Source organism: Haliaeetus albicilla, chromosome 13 (assembly GCF_947461875.1).
Source record: "Haliaeetus albicilla chromosome 13, bHalAlb1.1, whole genome shotgun sequence".
NCBI lineage: Eukaryota > Metazoa > Chordata > Aves > Accipitriformes > Accipitridae > Haliaeetus > Haliaeetus albicilla.
The window spans coordinates 13,688,073-13,711,402 of record NC_091495.1 but is presented as its reverse complement, the minus strand read 5'-3'; the positions used below and the strand labels follow the sequence as shown (position 1 = coordinate 13,711,402).

At 41.7% G+C, this 23,330-nt stretch overlaps 1 protein-coding gene across 6 annotated transcripts in view; it reads left to right on the top strand.

Annotated features, from left to right (window-relative positions):
- Positions 1–23,330, top strand: part of TRERF1 (transcriptional regulating factor 1) — a 105,163-nt gene that overhangs the window by 63,323 nt on the left and 18,510 nt on the right. For 3 of the 6 annotated variants that reach the window (XM_069800227.1, XM_069800225.1, XM_069800226.1), the window contains 5 exons: positions 10,194–10,291; positions 18,414–20,054; positions 20,664–20,713; positions 21,483–21,633; positions 22,572–22,820. In XM_069800227.1, coding sequence (XP_069656328.1) covers positions 18,681–20,054; positions 20,664–20,713; positions 21,483–21,633; positions 22,572–22,820 — 1,824 coding nt within the window. In that variant the 5' untranslated portion in view covers positions 10,194–10,291; positions 18,414–18,680. The remainder of the gene's footprint in view (positions 1–10,193; positions 10,292–18,413; positions 20,055–20,663; positions 20,714–21,482; positions 21,634–22,571; positions 22,821–23,330) is intronic. The other 3 variants (XM_069800228.1, XM_069800230.1, XM_069800229.1) reach the window with 3 other exon arrangements.

Here is a 23,330-nt window from a genome sequence, read left to right as displayed (position 1 = left end):
AGGAGAAACCAGTGAGCAGACTGTGGAAGGTTATTCCAGAAGGGAACCTCAATGGCTCAAGTAAACAGGACTTTAGAATACGTCCACTGCTACCTCCTAGCAACCAAAACTTTTATGAGGTTCAGTTGGCGCAGATCCACTTGCTCGGAGAGCGATATGCATAAATTCATGCTAGATTCAGGTCACTGTGACCTCAGACAAAATTGGGACTTGAAATGAGAGACGATCCTTGGGCTCCCTGTTGCAGAGCCCCCAGTTCCTTCACCTTCATGCAAAGCACTGTGGCAGGACGCCAGTTGGGTTGTGGGGAAATGCAGGCAGACCCTTTTGGTTCTTGAATTGTCTCGGACAATAATTCAAGCTCTATCTGTGATACTGCTGAAAATGGTATGAATGGTCAGGCATACATTGCTTTCAGTTAGAAGGGTGATGCTTGGTAACATTGCAGTAATTCTGAAGGATGACTTCGTCAACTAACACATGAAGTAGAGCCATAGATGACAAGCAAGTTTATCACCTTCTTCAAAGTGTTTCCTGCTTATAATTCATTCCTGGAGAAGATCCTATGGTGTTGTACTGTGCTTGTTATAGACAAGGCTTCCTCCCTGGTGCCTGTTAGGTGCTCTCTGGAAACTCCTTCCTATTGTTCTGCTAAGAAACAAGCTGGCAATTTTGTCAGAAATAAAGCTTTAGCCATTAATTTATTTAAAAGGCCCTTTCCTTAAGGTGCTCTTTTGTGTGTGTGGTCCCCCCCCCCCCCCCCCCAGTGGTCCACAAAATTAAAAAACAAAAACAAACAACAAAACCAAACCAGACCCAGAACAAAAAAATCCACTGGCCAAATAATTCTCCTTAGCCTACCTCAGAAGGGAGATATTACCCTAATCTGTGTTTCGATGTTTATATTTTTCTCAGGTAAGTGTTAAGCAGGATGAACTTGTTCCTTGCAGAATGATACGTTTACTTTGTCACTTCTATATCAATAAAGTACTTTTGTAAGGTGTCCTGCATGCTTTCTCACACGTTGGCAAAATTGGAGAGAGTGTTGTGCTGCTGGACCTGTGTTTAGTGTGGGCAATACCTTGAAAATGAAGTTAGAAGGGCTGGGAACATGCATGCTCCAAAATTTAGGCAGTTTTCTAAGAGAAATCATAGAAGCCAGTTCTCAAAGCTTCAGAGGCTGTGTATCTGTACCTGTAGGGCAGCTGGGCAAAATATTCTTAGCTTTGCCTAGGAGACATTTTGGGAGCATTGTTGTTATTTTTGCAAGTATTAAATGCAAAATCTGAACTTGTTACGAAAATGTGTCAGTAAGTTGTGTTTAGTCATTCTCCCTTGCCTGCAAGGTGAAGGCACCATGGTATTAAAAAGCATTGTCCTTTCCCCTTTTCTATGCTACTTCTGGTTATGTGAAAAACTAGGAAAGGAAACTGAGGTTGGGCAAATACTACCTACTTTACAGAAAAGTCTGTACAAGGAAAAGATTTCTATAGGGATGCCTAAGAGCTTTTAATGTAATGAGGAAGAAAATACTCAGCAGAGCTAATACTTGTGGGGAATAAATTCTTCACAGAAAGTTGAGAAAGCTGCTGAGTGTCAATGTTCCTCTGAAAATGGTAAAAGTAATTGTAAAAGCTGAATGGCATGGCATTTAATTATGTAAGGAACCAAAGGGGCTAAAAAAATAATAACCTGGTATATCAGAAAGCAATTTAAAATGTAAGCTAGGGAAAATGGAATATTTCTGTCACAATAAGATGAATTCCACCACTGGCTGCATTGATTTCGTGTCTCAGGTTTTGTTCCAAACAGATCTGTAACTATGGAGGGGAGGGGAAAAAAATAAAGGGCATGCTTTGGTTCCCTCGACCTCCCAAGCCAATCCATTCCCCTTCCCAGCAAGAATGGTGAGAAAGATTTGGATAAATATACAAACAGGACGTAAGAATTTAATTAGCTCTGTTGGTTGTTCAATCTCCAGTTGTCTGATTTAATTGTCTCTTTCAAAGGGATCATTTGAAGCAGAGCTCCATATGCTCTGTGAATGTCAGTAAACTAAGCTTGTTAGTGTACAATGCGAAGGCCAAAGCTGAATTCTTGTGGGTATTCACAGCTTTTAATAAATAGCGCGGTGGTGCCGAGGAGGAATCGTTCCTTACACCCACTCTCCCTTAAGATGTTTCCCTTCAATTCAGAAATGAATATTCAGTTGACAAGTTATTATACATCATGTCTTTCAAAATATTCTTGGCACTGCATAGGAGTGTGTATGCAGAGGGGTGGGATGGTTTGGTTTTTCTTTTTTTCCCCTTCTACCTTCTACGTGGAAGATCTGGAGCCAAGCAGTAGCTGTTAGGCTTTTAGGTTTGTCTGCTTATTTGTTTGAGGTTGGGGTTTTTTTGGCCTGGCAGTGCTGTTTCCTGAGCTGTGGAGCTCTTGCTCCATCTTCTTGGGGCAGGGGTGGCATGTTAGCATGGCACAAGATGTCCAAGTGTTAGGTTGTCGGGCTCTTGACAGAAGATCTTGCTCTGAAGTGTTCTCAGCTCTGCCAAACTGGAACGCTTAGGGCTAAAGCTTGTTATGGGGAGTGCCTGCTTGAAGATTTTTTTTTTTTTTTTTTTGAGTGATTGGGGAATTTCATTTAGGAGAGGGGCTGTTTTCCAGTAATTTTGTGAAGGGAAAGAATAGTTTGAGGGCTTTTCAAGGAAGCAGGGTTGTCTATTGATGTAATTTTTGGCAATGATTTTGTTTGAATGGTTTCAGTCACCTCATAGTTTAAAGTAAGGAGCTGAAGTTTTGCAAGAGTGTAGGCTTAGGGTATTAAGAAAAACGAAAAGAAGGGCTGACTGAAATATGTTGCAGGAGAACTCCTTGTACTGAATGACTGGACGATAAAATGCCAGAGGAAATTGCTTGTAGATAAAAGAAAGCAATGTGTGTGGGAGGAGGGAGGGGGTCACAATGCAGCATATGCCCTGATGAGTGCTGCACCAGGTGTTACTGCTCTGGAAGGAGACTTTGTGGTCATCCTGTAAAAATGGCAGCGTAATGATCAGTGAAACAAGTGTCAGTACTCATTAGTGAAGAACAGAAAACAAACCAGAAAGCATGAGTATGCCACTGTGTAAATGCCTGGCGCTCCCCTGTCTTCAATACTATGTGCAGCTCTGGTCTTCCGTGTTTTCTATTTCACCTTCCACAGTCCACAAAATGTAAAGAAGAAGAAAAATCCAAAGTATGGGGTGACAAAGAGCTACCAGGAGTCCTTGGTTTGGAAAGTACTTATCATAGAAGAGACCTGCAAAAATTATGAATGTCATGAAGAAGGAGATGGGTAGTGAGTGTCCACTGTCCTTCCTAGGAGATGAGCATGAAACAAGCGTGAGAGCTGTCAAGGGAAACGTCATGGTTTCTCGGCAGCTCTGGGGGTGTCAAGCTTGTACTGCCAGCCAGGATGCTATCTGAATTCAGTAAGGAGAGGACAAGAAATGGTTGTGTGGCAGGAGGTACAGGTTGTGGACCTGAAGGAAGAGAGCTGAGTAGAGGCAGAGGAGAGGAGACTGGCTAGGTACTGGAGGAATGACAACCTGGCATGACAGGGGAGAATTCATTTTTGAGAGGGGGTCTGTTTTGGAGAAGGGAGTGGCTTAGGGAACAAAGAGAAAGGAAAGAAGCAGACAAGTGCAGGAGTTGTGTGGGAATAGGCAGGCAAACTTCTACCTACTCAAACACACTTGCTTACAAGGTGGGGATGGAGACAGGATTGTCAGAGTGAATCTGAGGTTCTGCTGTTGGCAAATACCTCTCAAACTCGGATGAGCAGCCCGCTAGCATGCATTCCCCCGGTGGGTAACAGCTTGTCAGTGCCATAATTCTGCTTTATTCAACTTGACTGCATAGAGGCTGTATTAGACTGATGGAAGAACTATTCCAGCTTTTAGACAATACCATGTAGTGGAACATCCTTTTTAAATGACACCACACAGATAAGATATTAAGCCGACCTCTTTCAGATTAAACGCCAGAATGGAAGTACGCTTTTATAACTTCATTTTAGCCTTATTTTACATAAATACACTTCCTGAGAAAACTGTAAACTGTATTTATTTGTTTTTCCCCTGCAACAAAACTCCTGTTCAGCTTGGTGCATATGATGGATTTGCTGTGAAGATAAATTAAACTCCTGTAGAAGGAGGCTGCATTGGATCCCTGATTCATTTGCTGTGGTTGTTTGAAGTTATGTAATGAAAGATGGAAGGAATTGCAAGAAAGACTATTTTCTCCTGAATGGGACAAGCTAAGCCCTGCCCAAGGGAGCTGGATTATATTCTTGCCAGTGTCACAGAGTAGCTGCTTGATGCAGTTGCTCAAGGCAGGCATCTCCTGGGTAGTCAGTGGTTACACCTCTGGTGGTCTCTTCTAGCGTGAGTACCCGTTTTCTTTGTGTGGCTGGTAGGCATCTGACCAGTAACTCGCATCAAAAACCACTTTAAACACAATCTAGTGTTGTACAGTATCTGTTATCTGAAGCATTGGACCCTACATCGAATTTTGAATTTGAATTCCTAGAGTTCTTCTAGGAATGTGCAACCAGAAAGCTGAACATAGATGAGGGAAGGGTAACAAAATCATCATGTTGGTGTTCAAGAAGGGACTTCCAGCATGTGGGGAGAGACTGTGCTCTGATGTAGTTAAGTGAACCAAAGTAATGGTACATGATTGATGATGATAATTCTGTTACTGTCAACTTTTTTGTTGCTGGTTTTGCCAGTTGATATTACAGTCTTTGTTGGTATTGTTTGTTTAATACATGTACTCTGTTGTTGTTCTTATGTTTCTTATCTTAAGGTGGCTTACTTTCCCCTTTTCTGCTCCCAAAATAATTAAATACTGTTTAATCATGACCAACCAATTTAGATAACAGGATACTCTTGGTCACCCTTGTTGTAATAAAAATAATGATAAATACAGTGGAGAAAACTCTTGTGTTTCATTGATTTAAAGTAGGTTAGGTTTATTCATTTCACAGAAGGTTATCAGCTTGTGTTTGTGTTTGGTTAGGTAGACAGGCAGCCACTGGGCAGGAGAAGAGAAATCTCAAATTACCTTTTTTTTTTTTTGTATTCTCTCAGAATCACCTTTTGGATGCTCTGATGATGATCTATAGGAAGCCTGAGATCCCAATTTTAACACTTCAGTTAAGTTCTTAATATCAAAGGATACAAAAGTCCATCCTGCTAAAGTAAATATAGCTATTCCAGAAGGATATATGTTCAGTGTTTCACTTTAGCAGAGGATACGTGTATCCTCATATTTGATCTACATTGTTCTTTTAATATCTAAAATCTGCCATGCAGCTGTAGTGTTGTCCTTGGAAGCACATGGCCTGTGCCAGGCATACTTCACCAGCCCATGGAGCACATGTGTGGCCTTCCTTGGTGTCACTGCTCTTCATGGTGGTTGAGTAGGGCATCTTCATCGGCCAGACAAAGGTTCTCCTTGTCCTAACCTGCTGTAAGGCCTCAGAGGCGTAGCAGAAGTTTGTGAAGGGGATCAGCATCTCAGAGCACGATGTAGCCACAGCAGAGGCTGAAAGACCTCTGGGAAATGGCTCTTTATGGTAACCTGCAGCCAAGGGGAGCTGAAATGTTGCAACAAAAATGCTGCATCCAAACTGCTGCTGCAGCCTCATGCCACAGGTAGCATAACCAGTACTGGCGTTTGTGCCATCACTCCTAGAGCAGCTCTGTGTCTTTCTGCTTCTCCTTAAATCTGCTCTGTGAAGGCTCCTGCAGGACTAATTCAGCTTTCATCTAGAAATCTTCCTCTCATGTATTGCAGTAACTGGCAGGTAGGTGGAAACTTTGAGTTTCTGAACTGTAACATGGCTGGAGAAAATCCTCGTTCTTTGGTGCGTTGCCTAGAGTTTTACTGCCATCCTCCATTTTATCACTGGAAAAATACCTAGTTTAACTTTCACTGTGAAGCTTTGCTGATCAATACATTACAAGCATAGTAAGTTCAAGAAATTGTCTCCATTACTATCTTGAGATGAGAAATTGATTTAGCTGCATTCTCTCTCTGCTAATTCGTCTGTTCTTTACGTTCCCATAAAAGGTATTATGTGCTCCTTATTTTCCAGCAGTGTCATCAATCCTAATGAAGAGAGAAGAACAAAAATTTATATTGTGTGTATGGGATAGCTGATCTCTGACTTAGCTCTTAATTTGTAAATGTTGCTGTAGGCTTCACTTCTCAGCTTCTCCTTACTGTGCTTCAGTTATATGCAAAATCTAGGGGCTGGGATGGGAGTAGAACTGAAGAATATGGCAAAGGAACATAAAGTTAGATTGCTTTTTAATCTAAACCTCAAAAAATGAGATGCTGATTAAAATTTAATGAAAGGAATTAAAACCTCATTTGTGAATTTTATGTACTTTTGCAGTGTTTGGTCCTGTGTTAATTACATTGGGACTGTTTTCAGTATTTATCAGCCATCAGTTCACTGCCTCTGACTCTAAAATGCCCAAAGTTTTACTCTTTAATGATGGTATTATGTATGAGAGCTTTGCATGTATTTGCTAATTTACATACAAATGCATATGAGTGCTATTGTAGCTCTGATGATGAAGGTGGTATAGTGGGAAAAGCAGCCAAAACAAATAAGAAAAACAGTAGAGGGTTTTCGTGGTCATTCTTGTTGTTGCTTTTCCCAGCGTCCATTGGCCTGGCCTTTGTAGGAAGCTGGCAAAGATGGTTTGTCTGCAGAATACTTTGGCATTTTTAGGTTTAATACTAGTGTTCGTTGTTCCAGAGCAGATGGATAAATGAAAAAGAAAGCAAAACTACATACTGTGACTTTGGTCACTGCTCATGATATAGCAGTTATTTTTTTAATGAAATTTAAACATCTTGGCAGGTTCTAAAGAGTTGTGTTAAAGTGGGGCAAAACCCCCTGTTTTCTCTTTTGGCTCCACTGACATTAACCTCAGATTTTCCCTGTGTCTCTGAATATTTTCTGTTACAAACAAAAAGCAATGATATATAGTCATCAGTCATCTAGAAGATTCAATATGCCTGTTACAGACCTAAAGGTATTAAATAGCAGTATAAAAAACAAGCTAGATAAAGCATTAAGTACATGTGGGTTTATTAAAGCCTGTCTTATTTCAATGAAGAGGCAAATCCATGGGATTTGCAGAGAAAAACTGTCAGCAGATAAGATGCAAGCAGGTAATGAACAGTTTGGTTTCGGGGATGTTTGTAGCATCTCAGCTCACATTTGTAGCAAGACATGGATGTGCACAGGTTTTAGTTACTGGGACTCAATGCAATAGTGTTGTCAGCAAAAACTTACTTGGATCCAAGAAAATCCATGTGTCCCTGTGCGATGCTACCAGCATTTACCATCAGCTCAGGTGTTCTGTCAAAGAAAGACATTTTGGGCAGCTTAGGCTTTTTAAGGTGCTCCACTGTCTCCCCTGGTGTATGTTTTGATGGAGTGGGTTGGTGTCTGGGTTGTGCTGTGGACCTGTTTCCTGTGGGCTTGGGGGAAGGCGAAGGGCGAAAGAAGAGGCAGGTGTTGGGCAGGGCAGTTGAGCTGCTTGGGTTCGTCTCCCCCACCTTGCTGGTGGGCTAAGGGGGGGCACTTTTTCTGTGCAAGAAGCTGCTGGACTTAGGGGGTGGCTTCTTTGCTGTATGTAGTAGTGTTGCAGGGCTTGGGACCTATTATCAGAGGTCTTTAAAGAATAATTTAAACAAGTGAATCTAGCATGAAGGCGAGAGGAGGAAAATGCTGACTGAGGTCACTGAGATTAACTGTGCCCTTTTCCCACAAGCAGTCATTCATACAGTTTCATTTTAAGCCTGGAATGACTTTCTAAAACCTGGCAGGGCTTGATGCGAATGACGAGTTTCCCACTGACATCAGTGAACTCTGAATCACACCTTAAACTTCCAGGCTTGTTTCATAGAATTATAGAATACCAGGTTGGAAGGGACCTCAAGGATCATCTGGTCCAAACTTTCTTGGCAAAAGCACAGTCTAAGGCAAGATGGCCACCCTATCCAGCCAAATCTTCAAAGTGTCCAGTATTGGGGAATCCACCACTTTCCTGGGGAGGTTATTCCAATGGCTGGTTGTTCTCATTGTGAAAAAACTTCCTCTTGTGTCCAATTGGAATGTCCCCAGGAGTAACTTGTACGCATTACCCCTCGTCTTTTCCATGTGACTCTTTGTAAAAAGGGAGTCTCCATCTTCTTTGTAGCCACCCTTTAAATACTGGAACATGGTGATAAGGTGTTCCCTAAGCTGCCTTTTCTCAAGGCTGAACAAACGCAGTTCTCTCAGTCTTTCTTCATATAGCAGGCTTCCCAGTCCTTTGATCACCTTTGTGGCCCTTCTCTGGACACTCTCCAGCCTGGCCACATCTTTTTTGTACAGCTGGAACCAAAACTGAACACAGTGTTCCAGGTGTGGCCTGACAAGCGCTGAGTAGAATGGATAATGACTTTATCTGTGCTGGTAATGCCCTTGTTGATGCAACCTAGCATTCCGCTGGCTTTCTTTGCCACAGCAGCACACTGTTCACTCATACTGAGCTTGTTGTCCACCAGGACCCCCAGGTCCCTTTCCACAGAGCTGCTTCCCAGCTGGGTAGATCCCAGCCTGTGCTGCACTCCTGGATTATGTTTTTCCAGGTGCAAGACCTTTACATTTGCCTTTGTTGAACTTCATAAGGATCTTGTTAGCCCACTCTTCCAGACTATCCAGGTCCTCCTTGAAGGGTGGCTCTCCCTTCCAAAGTGCCCACTTCCCCACTCAGTTTGATACCATTGGCAAACTTCATCAGGGTATACTTGATCCCATCATCCAGAGCACTTATGAAGATATTAAACAGCATCGGGCCCAATATCAATCCCTGGGTGACCCCACTTGTGACAGGTTGCCAGTTTGAAAAGGGGCTATTTACTACGACCATCTGGGTGCAGTCTGTTAGCCAGTTCCCCACCCACTGCACAGACCACTTGTCTAGACCATAATGCATCCATGTTTCTAGGAGGAGGCTGTGGGAAGCTGTATTGAAAGCCTTGGGGAAATCCAGGTAGACAATGTCCAGTGCTTGCCCCACACCAACCAAGCAGGGTACTTTGTCGTAGAAGGTGATCAGGTTTGTCAAGCACAATTTGCCCTTGGTGAACCCATGCTGGCTTTTCCCAATCACATGCTTCGTTTGACTTGTGATAGCCCCCAGGAGGATTTGTTCCATAACTTTCCCAGGGACTGAAGTAAGACTGATGGGCTTTATAATTTCCTGGATCCTCCTTTAAGCCCTTCTTGTAGATGGGGATGACGTTAGCCTTCTTCCAGTCTTCTGATCTCCACAACTTCTCAAAGATTATGTGGAGCAGCCTCACAATGATGTCAGCCAGCTCTCTTAACACCCTCGGGTGTTCAGGGCCTTCCCTAAAAGCCGTCTTGGCAGCAGCACCTACAAAACCAAATGTGTTGTTTTCATTTAAATAATTTAAGATGCCTTGTCTAGATATCTCTTCTGCACTGAGTGACAACCTGATTGTATCTCCCACACCTTTGACTTTCATTAATCCCTCCCTTCCTGATTGCTATACCTTCTCTTGTTTGTAATGCTCGTCATGTAGTTTGCAGGCTCTGGGCCAGCAAATCTCCTCTCCATGAGAGCATCCAGCCTGTCTTTGGGTTCTGTCAAAGCAGCATAAGATGCTATGAAATCTTTACGGTCTTTGCAGTAGAGGCACAATCTTGTTTTATTTATTGCATCAACATAACCCACTCCTCGTCTTGCAGTAGGCGCCAAGCTGAGTAAGAAGAAAAGATGAATTTACTTGTATTTCAGTCTGTAATTTGAAGCACCGTGGATGTATCAATCCCAGAGATTTGACAGTGAAGCAGTCTCTCACTGTTCATATGGGAAAGAGATTCGTGGTTGTTCTTTAAGGGTGTTACAGTGCTGATAGATGTCCTCTGCCATAGTGACTTGAAGAACAGAGTAACATGGAGATACTATATTGAATAGAAGGTAGTATTTGGTTGTGTTACAATAGGAAGCTCATTCTTGCAGGTCTGCTCATGATTTGGGGCAAGCTGGTGATATTTTATAAGATAATCACATGGAGGGGGAAAACTAATTTCCATTCTTTTGCTTTATGTTTAGATACATCACTTTGAGATCACAGAATGAAAGCAGCATGAAATGTTATGGCAAAGACAGCACAGCAAGATACAGGAGTCTTGCAAATCCTCAAAAATCAGGTAAAGTTACAGCATCATATGCCCACTTTCTATGAGGCTGGCTTATTTAATAAGGCTCAATGCTTTTTGACTGTTTTCCAAAATTTGGGCTTCTGAGTCTCTGTGGCTTTATTGATGGACTTCTCAAATATGACCAGTGTGTTGGCTTTGTGTCCTGTTAAAACATTATTTTATTTACCACAGTATGTATGACACAGGAGATCCCAAAACGTTTAAATCTTTCTTAAAGGACTACCTTGGCTATATTGTCTCATACAAGCAAAATGGACATTACCTTAATTTAAAAAAACCAAACCAGCCATGGTGGTCAGTTCTGTATAGTCATTGGACTTTAGCTGACTCCATTGCTAGGTACCAACATGATGCATTTTAGAGGGATTGACTTTTCAGAGGGTCCTGCAGCTGCATTTCTGAAAACTGTCTCCTTTGGGGGAGACACTGGGCTCAAAATAGCTGTTACCTCCCTACTGAAAGCTTAGCCATATGCTATTTTCTACATACTATTACTTCTGCCTGTTTTTTTTTTTAATTGTTTGTCTGTCTCAGGATGTTTCCTTCCTGCCTCTTTTTGCAAATCCTAGCATATGTTCTCTGACTGTTTCACAGCATTTACAGTTACAGAAAAAGGCAATCACGTTACAGGCTTCAGTGAGTAAATACTGCAGAGGTCAGGAAGAAACTGGTTAAGTGCATTGTAAGGATGCTTGCTTTATACTAAAATTGTACGCTTATCATGGCTGTGGTCACAACAATAGCCGATGGATTGATGTTTGAGTGAAAAGGCATAAAAATTTCCTATCTTGCCCCAAACCAACAGCAGTGACCAGAAGTTGTAACGTAGCCACATAAGATAAGTGGGCAAGGTCTAACCTTTCCGTCCTGAGATTTTCATGCTGGGCTCTTGTCATGTCTGCAGAACTAGGATCTTGCTGGGGAAAAACAAGTCAGTTCAGTAATAGAAGTAAAATAAAATATGAAATTGAGGGCAATTTTGGTAATAGGACATGTTTATTTTCCAGGGAGCATTTGAGAGTATTGGCCTTGATATAGGACCCAGCGGAAGGTACTACAATTTATTTCATCTAAGCAGTCAGTAAACCCAGATTGGCTGAAGAGATTTCAAATCAAGTTTCATAGACAGCTTCAGCCTTGATCAAATCTGGAGTAACGTATTGGTAAATAGTAGAAAAATAATTGTGTTTATCACAGGTCATCAGCCCTTTTAATTAATGCTATCTTCTGTACACTTTTTGGTCACTTAGTCATGGAATATGCAATTCAAGTGCCCTTCTGGCCTTATTCAAGGTTTTTATTTTATTTTTATTTTTAATCACTATTGTGAGGAGATCACATCATTTTGTATTTGCCATTTTTATGAAGTAATGTGATACCTGCTTCAGTCGCAGTTCTCTGAACCCTTCAAAGTACCTTGAAACTGTAATGCCAATTCACTGACAGCAAAGATAATCAGATTTTTTTGAAGCAACCTTCTTCATTTCTTTGGGACTCATGGAACTGTATCTCCCTTGAACTAAATTGAGTTAATGTCTTTATTTAGACATCAGCCTCCTCTTCTTGAATAACCAGAATTCTGTTAGTTTTGGGAAAAAAAAGTTTTCATTAAATTACCAGTGGCTCAAAGTGTGTTTTCTACTTAGAACTTAGATCAAAAAGAGAGGAAAATGTTTCTGCTTGTTTGTCTTCCTTTCTCCTCCCCCTTTTCTAGAGACTTTCCTGAGATGATCTACTGTTGGTTTTGCTGTTGTTTTTTTGTTGCCTTTTTTTTTTAAACTTCATTGAAGTAGAGAAATTGCTCGGTTCCCCTCCCAATGCAGTTGTTGCTCTCCCCTCCCCCAAGTCCAATGTGTTCTTTATTAAACTGAATTAGGACATTCTAGTCTCTCTTAAGAGTGGAAATGGGAACAGCTTAAATGAGCAGCCACATGAGACTCAGCAGCCTTTCCAACTGCACTGCAGAAGGAGCTCAGCTGCAAAGGGAATGATAATTTTTGAAGGATTTGTGCAACTGTTGAAGAATTACCAGCATTAATATTAAAAAGCAGCTAATCTGTTTTTCCCCTTCCGTTTTAAGAGTGTATAGCTTTCCTACTATGTTCTTCCTTATGCTTGCTATAAAATCAGTGTACTAAATATTTTGCTTCCCTTCCATTCTCTTTTCACTTTTGCAGTTATTTACTTATGTTCTCATATACTGAAGTGGGTTTTTTGTTATTGTTGGTTTTGCCTAATGACACCAACCTTGGGGTCTGTGTGCAGATATGGGCATGGATTTGAGATATCTGCCATCTAAAGAAAGCCAAAATTGAAGTGCAGGAGAAAACATACAAGCAGTTGTATCCTGGATTGGGATGAAAAGGTTTTCAGCCCTATAAGCGTTTTTCCTCAAGATAGCTATAGAAAATTATTGTTGGTCCTTGAAATCCGTATTGCTATTTCGGTGTTTGTTCTAACCAAAATAGCAATGATCCTGATACCTTTTGACCCTTGTTTGCAGTCTCTGCCTCTGTTGCCATATCAGATGTCTTCAGGGTTTCTATAGATATTTTTTTAAAAAAGTAGATCTTTGAGTTGTTATCTTCTCACCTCTCTTTCCCCTTTTCTCTCTGCTAGTTCACCCAACCACCTTGCTTGGTGTTAGAAATTATTAATTCTGTTTCAGTCCTGTGCTGCTTTTTTCACGTGCTTATTTCCTGTGCCAAAAAAACCCTGGAGCTAGGGCTTGAACTGTGGCTACACAAAGAGTTACGGAGGCAAACCTGGTATCTAAACTGCCTGCAAGAGCACAGGGGTCTCTGAAATACGTCACTCTTCCAATTCTGTGCTTCTCAGCCATCCAGCATTACCGCTGTCATCACATCTGAAGATGTAGGGGTAGTGCCAGGTTTGCTTCTGAGAGCTGGGTTTGAGTAATGCACGTGCGTCTGTTCTTAGGTAGCATTCCCTTGGTTTTTAAAGCTGCTCTTCTTGGTGGGTTCTTAGTGGTGGTTGTACATTGGTAGTGCCCAGCTGAAAATCCTGCCTGTCTGTGCTATTGCTTAAAGGCTGGATTATAGTTGGCCTGCGTGGTGGGGGCTGGTGGTAGCATCAGTGTTAGCAGAACGGAGGCTATCAGGGAAGGAGCTGCTGTGTATTCCTGTGTCTGTCCTAAAGGAAATCGGAGAGCAAGATGATGTGAATGATGGCTGTCTTGATTTAGGAACAGCTTAGCAGAAGATCTCACAGTTCTGAATAACAAGATAACGAGACAGGCCAATTAAAACATTCTCATAAAAAAGACTACAAATTGAGTAAGATAAATCTTATTTTGTTTCTATTGAAGATAAGGCGGGGGGGGCAGGAATTCAAAGGAAGGAAGGAAGCAGAAAACTTATGGTTTTGGATTTCATCTTATCCGCAGTTAAAAATGAAGCTTATATTCTAATAGCAAAGAGATAGCCACTTGAGAAAGCCCTGTCTCAGCCTGTGTGACTGAAGGGTGGTAAGGCACAACTAATGTACAACATGTCCGCAGTGTTGGGAAAACACGTAGCAATGACACATTTCTGTAAGCAGGCATGCCTCGAGTTAAGTGTTATAAAAAACAGTTTAGGCTGCTAAGAGTGGTGGTTCAACTTGCTTTAACTGATGTGTTACTGTCCTGGAGGGAGGAACATGAGGAGGGATGGTGCCCCAGCAAATGAGCATCTGCTGATACTGTTGTTTGTGAGTAGATGCAGGTGCTATGTTCTGCAGAAGCTGGTTGAACATGGAGGTCTTTTTTGCATCTGCCATCTTATCTAGTCTTCTTTTTTTTTCAGGCTAACTAGTAATTAATCTATAAAAGCATGTAGATTTTTGCTTAAAGTGACAGCTGAAAAACTTGAAGTTGGACAAAGCGTAGGATCCAATTCCCCTTTGATACACAGCCCTGCAACCTACTGAGATGGCTTAGATCAGTGCTCTAACTTCATGGCCTTTTAATGAGTCTGCTTCCTTCAGCACCTGCTCTCCTACAGTCTTTTGTCATCCCTCTCCATTAACTCAGTTCTGAAACTGGCACTGGCTGGCATTCAGTCCTGGTTTTGCAGCCTACACCCAGCCCAACTTTCATGCACTGACTTATTTGGAGTGGATGTCTTGCTCTAAAATTCATGTGGATTCAGGCAGTTCAATAATGTGACTGGCTTGATCTGTTGCTTACTGGAGTTGAAAAATTCTGCAGGTTTCAGCTTCTGTGGTGTGTGATGAAGCTGGGAGTGGTTTTTTTATGTAACTACCATCTCCTTGATATTTCACTGCCTGTCTTCTCTAAGTTCTTCTTACCCTCCAGTGATACAGTTTATGAAGGAGGAAAATCAGATCACCTTTACTGAAGACTGATAATGTTGGCATATTCTTCCATTTCATGTTTACCAGAATTAAGTTATGGCATGCTTCCAGAAGAGACTACTACTTGTATTGCCTTACAGTTGCTTGTGTTTGAAGAGGGAGACAGTTGGAGTGTGTAAAGGCATTTCAGCCACCTTGGCATGTCCCTGGCTTTCAGTCTGGAGAATGGAGCTGTGCAAGTTGCAGGGGACTACGTTGAAATGATGAGAAAAGAGTTGGAGCAAAACCTTGTCTCTGTTGAAATCAGTTGAACTCCCATTAGAGTCCAGATTCCATCCATAAACTTAAGTAGGGTATTTCTCTTTCTAGGCAGTGTACAGAAATGTTTCTGTCCTTCTGCATTTGTTTTCGTATTTCTTGGTAATGCTTGTGTAATTGGGATATATCTGTAATGTCAGAAATGTAATAGGTTAAGTAGCATAAATGACTGTTGGGAAGAGAAGAAACAGAACTGCAGAACCATTGTTGCTTTAAAACTTCTGCTGCTTTTAGTTGTTTGATTTAACCATTTAGTAGTTAGAGTTGTTCTGATAAATCGCAGTGATGGGTGCATACATGGGCATGAGTGCTAAACAAAAAGGAGAAAAAGCACCCTTTTCTTCCTATCATTGAAAGAAATAGAAATCATTCAGTACACTGCCAATGGCTTCTCAGTTGGCCAGAGACTGACTTTGGTGCCCCTAAAGCCTTAATGATGATGTGTACAGCACTGAAATACTGTTAGATTTTAATCCAACAAGAAATGTGTACTGTTAGCATTTTTTTAAAGTTGACAAATGCTCAGTGTATACAGAATCAAGCCCTTGAATTTAAGCCTGTTCAAGTACTAAAAAAAAATTTTTGTTATCTAAGGGACAGGTTTATTACTGATTATGCTTTTATCAATGTGCCTATCTGTTTTTTTTTCTGTTACCTGAAGGTGGAATAACAAAGCTTTTTAAACATTTGCACTTTTCTCCCTCCAGATCAGTGATGCTTTTGAAAGGAATGTTTTCTCTTTCTTTTTTCTTTTTTTTTTTTTGGGGGGGGTGGGGGGGAATGGATGTTTGAAAACAATCAAATTTTTTCAAATGTGATTCTCATAGTGACTGAACTTTCCAGTCCTTTTGTGACCTGACTGGTATTTTAATATAGTATTCCATTATAATTTTTTCAGATTTTTACAAATGTTTCTGTGTAACTGTGATGATAACTCTGTAATCTACCCAATAGACAGCAGCATGTCCCACCTACCAAACTGGAGGTGAGTTGAGGGTGCTGAAGCTGCCGGATAGGAAATTTCTGAGCTTTGGGTTTTTTTTCCTCTGAGAGAGGGGAAGAGAGAGGTTTATGCCAATGCTTCAGATATAAAACCTTCTTGACTGTTTTCCAGTACCCTGAGAATGGTAACCCCCAGGTGAAAGGGTGCAGTAAGTGGAATTTGGTGCATGCCAAAGGGCTGACATTTTCTCTGGTGACTACAAAACTAGCTGTGGCTGCTGGCACAGGTGGTAGCATCTGCCACCATAGTGCTCCTGCCTGTGGGAAGAGTATGGGATCAGGGGCCTGGCTGGCCACTTGATTCATTTTTATACTGAAATCATGTTGTTTGCTGCATTAAGAATAAGTGCTCTTACTGTCCTTACTGCTGAAATTCTTGCAGTCTTTTAATTTTAAGTCTCCTGGAGACATTTATTCTTGCTCACTGGTTTGTACCACTATTATTTCTTGCCCTTTGTCTAATATTAGTCACTTCAAACCTTAAAAGGAAGGGCCAAAACCAAGAAACTTGGTGTAAATTACAACACTATTAATGGGTGAAATGGGACATATCTCCTATACATAAGGTGTATCGAGAGATCCAATAATACCCTGTTTTCATGGGAAGAGGTGTTCAGAGCATCTCGGCTGAGCTTTCTTAACTTGGCAGGCATAAGAGGAGATGTATATTCCTGTGTAGGATCCCTCTCTTCCTCTAAAAGTTGATGGCCTTTCAGTGTGAAATATCACACAGTGTTTATTTTTATGCCCTTTGAATGTTTTGTGGAGGCTTTGTTTAGTTTCCCTTCATAATTTTTAATAGGAAGTCTTTGAAGTGGGGTTGTGGCTGAAAAATCTTGTTGGCAGTCTGACCATTCATTGTTGACTCCTATCTTTTTTTAATTGTGCATCTATAAAAATCTGGAAGGGAGTATGTTCAGAGAAACTATGAAGCAATGTATATTTCTGGAAAGGCGAAATAAACTTTGCAATTATTCTCAGCCATTATTTGTAACGTGAAAATGTTAAAATGCTAATGGCTGCAGATGGTTTACGCAAAAACTGTGTACACACTGAAAGCCCTCTTCATTGGGAGCTATGGTTTTCTGTCATACATTATGCTAGAACGGAAAAGGGTTTTTTTCTGCCTGCAGCTATGTATTACCATTATTCACTGCTGCTAGCACAGACCTCGTTAATATGCGTCTGGCAGTGGTTAAAATTTTCTCCATCAGTAACTTCACATTCATCCACCTAGATCAAGGATTCTCCTAAGTTTAAAAAGGTAAGGACATCAGTATGCAGGAGTCTTTGCTGGAAAGCATTACATTTAGAAAGGCAGATGTGAAGGAGGCAGAGTTAAGGTTGTGGTCTAATATTTTTGTGCTCTTGTTAAAGCTCAGAATCAACTTTTATGTTAAAACATACTTATGTGTGCGTAGGCATATTGTACCTCTGTGCATGTATGTGATTTTCTACACAGTGATTTCTTCAGACTGTGGAGTAGTAAGACAACCCTATAATGTACCTATGTATTTTGTCGAAAACAGTACAGACATCTGCAAAGTGTTACTTTGAATTACAGTTTATGCAGTAAAAATGATAAAAGGTTGCATTCGGTATAAATTATTCTGTTAAAATAATGCAAAGCGAAGAAGGAAGGGTGAGAGGGTAGAACAGAAGTTGGAGTTCAGCACTTCTGATAAAAGATTTCCATGGGCTGATTTGGTCTTAGCATTAATCAGATTCCACACAGATGTAGCAAACAAATCTATGTGCACAGATGCAGTTGGATAACTATGCTCATGATTTATTTTTTTTTTTAATTGTCACAGCAATGAGAATTAGTGTTGCATCTTACTCCTCAGTGATGCTCTATTTTTGTACCACCAGTGGACACCTCCTGTAGTTACCCTGGAAGTTGGGAGAAGCTGTGGAAGGCTCTGTGCAAATCCCGGATTGCAATTAACTTTTCTGTGTGTCCTTTTAGATGCTAGTATCTGAGTATGGTCAGCTTCATTCAAAGCCATGGTTTTCTTTTACCTGCTTTTTCAGGACTTTGTGGAGGCACCCGTGGTGTCCGCAATACTTGGTTTTGTGTTATAAAATGGGTGTGTTGCTTCTGACAAGAAGGCTGTAACACTAGGAAGGTGACTTGGCTTGATAGTCAACTGTCTGGCTAAAACTAGTCATGAGAGAGCAGTGTGTGGCCAGCTAAAACTGCTTGAATATTCATATACTTTAGAGGAAAAAACAGTTTTGAAGAATAAGCCTTTATTGTTTTGGCAGAATGATTTTATCAGAGCACTAGAGAAGAGGCAGGATAGTGGGATGAGATGAAGTAATCTAACTGCTCTGGATTAGCCCAGCTGCTACAATTTTGCATCTGATTATGTGTTTCAAACTAGGAGATTTTACTGTTTCCTTTGAGGCAATAACAATAACAGTTTATGCAGAGAGCCAGCACTTACCTTGTCTTTCTCCTTCTCCACAGGTGCCTGGCATACTGAACCTATTGATCTGTGTGGGATTTGTGCTGTGGTCCATTTATTGAAGATGTGAAACCACATCGAGTCTGAGATTGGAATTACTGACAGACAGACTGGAGGAAATCTTAGTCCTCGTGATGCACATGGACATGCTGAATTATAAGTAATTCTAGCTTCTTTTTCCCTCCCCTCCCTTCCCCTCAGTTATCTCAGGGTTCATAGAGATTTCAATGGTTTGTGTGCCTGTAAGTTTGGAACAGAAGTGACCAAAAATGGGGGACCAGCAATTGTATAAAACTAACCATACTGCCAACAGCAATGAGAACTTGTACTACCAACAACACCAAATGAACTCCCTTCCATCTCTAAATCATAGCTATGGGACATCTGTTATGGATGCTCGCCAGGCATCCCCTCTCTCCCCCCATTTTCCCCAAGATTCAAGAGACAGTATAGCTTTGCCTGTAGGTTCAAAAAGTCTTGGGTCAATGGATACATCTAGACAAACCAGTTGGACACATTCTGGCTCAGGAAACCATGTCCCAGTGAGGAACAATTTGAATAATCAAAGCGCAATGTGGAGCCCCCTCGGACAGGGGGAGTCCCATGACGGATACCAATATTCTTACTCTCAACCCAGTGAAAACCGATCACAAAAAATCACCAGTGGGGTCCTGCATAAATTGGACTCCTTTACACAAGTATTTGCTAACCAAAACCTGAGAATTCAAGTCAACAACATGGCTCAGGTTTTGCACACTGAGTCTTCGATGGTGGATAATTCTGGTGACAGTGCACTCAGGCAGCTGCTGTCCCAGAAGCCAGCGGTTGAGCAACAGCCTGTAACTTCCAGTGTACAAAGATATCAACCACTGCCACAGCAAACACACCAGAATTTTGCAAGCACACAGCAAAAGCAACAAATTCAAGTCATGCAGCACCAACAGTTGTACTACGACTACCAGCAGCATTTATCACAAACGCAGATGCATTCTGCATTTCAGCAAGGACAGACACATGTTCAACAAATGCAGTCCCAGCAGCTCTTACCGCAACAGATGCAGCACTTGCAGCAGACTCAATACTACGCTCAGCCGCAGCAGGTACATCAGCGGCTCTCGATACAGGAGATCCAGCAGCAACAGCCAACTCGGCAGCAGCAACAGCGGCAGTGTCCAATGCAAATAGCTCAGTATTACCAAACTCAACCTGTCATGCAGCAGTTACAGCAACAGCAGCAACAGATGCAATTGCCGCTTCCTCCGTATCACAGGGAACCCGATCCAAAGACTATGCATGAACCACACCAGTACTCTCAGGATCCAGGTCATCCTGTGCAGCTTATCCAGTTGGGAGCAGTGCCTCAGTATTGCTACCAAGATCCCCATGAACAGTACAGGCACTTGTACCCGCAGAGTTTACTGCAACAGCAAGATCAGCAGAAGCAATACTCAAGTGAGAGCAGAGCACCATCTCTGAACTCCCATGTTGGCCTCACTCCACCAGGGACCACTGAGGATCCCGCACGGCAGGAGGTTAATTCTGTAGGTAATGCTGTCCCTCATCGAACTCTTTTGCCACCCTCAGGAGTTCATTTGAACAACAAAAGCTCTCAGCAAGACTCTCCCAGCGCCGTGTGGCCTCAGGTAGGTAGTATTTTAGATCTGTGCTCAGCCAAACTTGTTTTGCAGAGGAGTAGCAAGGTGTGGAAACGAAATGGTTGCAGGAGAGCCGGAAGGTTAGGATATGACTGGTGGGCGTCACTGGGATGTTTTGGGGAACTGCATTAACAGACTTCTGTCTACATTGCTCGGTTGGCTTCAGGCCAGGCTGGTGGCAGCACAGAACTGCTGCTGTGGGGCTGCTGCTTCCCTCACAAGAGGCTTTGGGAAGTTCTGCCTTGGTTTCTGGGGAGGAGGGACCCAGTTACAACAACGTGCTCTTGCTGATTTTTCAGCACCTGAGGGCTTGATTATTCAGGAAGAGTTAGTTAACTCCCTGTTTCCAAAAGTAATACTTCTGGGTCAAAGGCTTCAAACAGCAGGTGAGTTAAAGAAAATTTGCACTAGCCATGCTTACAGAGGCACTAATTCGGTAGAGACATGTAAGGCTCTCAACTCAGAGGCTTTTAGTATTAGTAAAATCATATGCAAAATGCAAACATAATGCTGTGAGGACCTTCATTTATGCATTAATATTTCCTGAAAAATTCTTCTCTCTTTTTTCCTCTCTTTTCCCCTCTTCTCCTTTGATAGCAGGTGCAACTGTCAGATGGCAGACTGCAGCCGTTGTCCCCAGACCAAAGGTATTTTTAAAAGATTTTTCTTTTTGTCTTCTAATTTAAATGAGAGAAATACAAAGGAGTGCTGCAGTTTAGAGGGAGGGAAATGCACTCTGGGTAGGTAATAGTTGTCCCTCTTCTAGAAACATCTTCAGTTTCGTGCTTTGTGAACTTAAGTTTGTGTGATTTCCACTGTCCCCTATGTCCCCCCCCAGCAATAAAATCAAATAAATGCTTTGCCTTTCAAAAAGAGGAGGGGGCGGGGGGGAAGGAACAAAAGAAAAAGCAAAAGCAGGGGAGCAGTTTGCTCTCAGTGTTGCATTTGTAAGAGAAGGGATGATGCATGGCTGAGATTTGTATCTTTGCCAGCAGGGCTCTTCTGTTTTTCTTAAGGTCTCACCTCTGCAGGGCTGAGGTGTCTTACAGCACAGTTGTCTACCATAAGTAGGGGCATTGCATCGAAGTACTTGTTAACTGATGTCATGAGTGGGGAAATGTAGGTCTGTCATGATAGATCTTGTGGGTTCTCAGAATTTTTCATACCAAGGGCCATGTTTTGATGAGCATGTCCTACTCAAAACTTTCCTTCTCCCCATCTTGGGAGCAGCTGATCTAGCTTATTGCCCACGTATTCCCCAGCACTCACCCTGTGCTTACTTGTGGCTTCATAACCATCTAGCTGTAAAATTTTATTGACTTCCTTGACTAAAAAGCTTCCTCTGCAATGGAAGGAACATGCCAAACTAATGTCTCTTCCTTTGTTCCATGCTAAAAAAAATGAAAATAAAAATAGTGGCCAGAACAGAGAAACGCTTCCTGAGAGAGCTGATGCGAAGAACAAGCTAACGTGTTCAATATGCTTGAAGGAGTTTAAGAGTTTGCCTGCTCTAAATGGTCACATGAGGTCACATGGAGGAGTAAGAGCATCTCCTAACTTCAAACAGGTAGCAGTCCATTTTACTTCAGTATTTGGCGCTCTCCTTTTCACGTTGATGTTTGCTTGCTTTGCCATGCTTTGCTTTGCTGTCAAAACTTGTTCTTCTCAGCGCTATTTTGTTACGTCATACCCTGTGTAAGTAGAAATGCACACAATGCTGCTAGTTTGCAGGCCAGAAGTCTTGCTTTAAAGTCAGAGGCAGTGGTGGGACAGAACAGCGTTTGTCCCTCTCTGTTTCTCTGCATGTTACAAAAACACCCTACAAAGTCATGTCAGGAGGGTCTAAATTTTTTTCCCCTCATATTTGTTTATTATATTAGAAATATCAGGAACATCAAGTCTTCCTTATTTTTGTTTGGGCTACTTGGATGACTAAGGGATGTTTATTGGACGCATTCCCAGGCTTTAATTGAAGGAGCAGGATTGTTGAATCTTTGACAGCTTTCTTCCCAAGTGTTTTACTTCTATAGGTATCAACAAATACCAAATAAAAAATGTCGGTTTGAATTGTTCTGCATAAAAATAACTTGCCCTGTCAGTCAATCTTTCTCTGTCCTGATATTTTGGAAATTCTGTCCTACCAAAGAATACCATAGGAAGGCAAAGAGCTACCAGAGTTACACCATCTCTGTCTGTTTTTAGGTGGGTGATGGAGAATTCTGCCTTTATAGTAATAAAAAGAGGATGTGTTTATCTCCCCTCCTGCAAGTTATCTTGTAAAGATGCTTAATGTGGGCATTTATCACCAAGGCTGAATCCTATGTAGGAGTCATAAGTAATCTGCCAATTTCATTCAAGGCAAATGAGAAGTCCAAGAAGCAACGCTGTTTTGTGTTTTGTGACCCTGGCCACTTCTTTTCAGCCACGGTGCATACGTTGTGTAGTGTATCGATCCAGAAGTAGCCCTCCCTCACTCGGGCTGAAAGCCTTTAATTGTCTGTACAGGATGAAGGAGAGAAACCACCACAGCAGCTGCTGCCTAAAGAGGTGGATAGCCTCGCACCCATCGTCATGCCAGTGTCTGTCCCTGTAAAGCTTCTGTCACCCGAGCCCAGCACGCAGCCCTCTGCCAGCACTGCCACAGTCAAAGACAAGCCTGCCAACTCTGTGTCAGATGATGAGATGCCCGTTCTCGTGAAGATGACTTACTCTCCACCGTGCAGTCCAAAAGTGGGCAACCCCTGCTCATCCTCTGTGAGTGCTGCGTTTCTTGCCACTAACTGTGCTGTGCTTGTTAAATCCCTTTGCTTGTAGTGCTGCTACTTTCTAAAACATCTATATTTTAGAATATTTTCTGGAATCTTAATGTTAATAATAAACAAAAAAAGGCCTGTAACATCATAGCATTTCTTCCTCAGTCATTTGAAAATATTAATTTTCCCTTTGCTGGGGCATCAAGACCTCAGTTGAAAATAAATAATTTGAAATTGGAATGTGACATTCTTTTATCCCACTAGAACAAAGGGATTTAGTATCTTTTTACTGTTTTTGTTTTTCCTTTTCAGGCTGCTTTGTTTTTATGTTATTGCTTAAATTCAGCAGTTTTATTTCTTCCTGTTTTTTAAAGTCAGATATATGTGCTTCTCATTTCAGCCAGAGATAGGAGGGCACTGTGCAGTGCTTACAGTGTGTGCTCTAAGCCAATATGAAGCTTGCCAACTCAGAGTTTTGCAATGAAGTCATTTTTCCCTTTCTGCATGCATC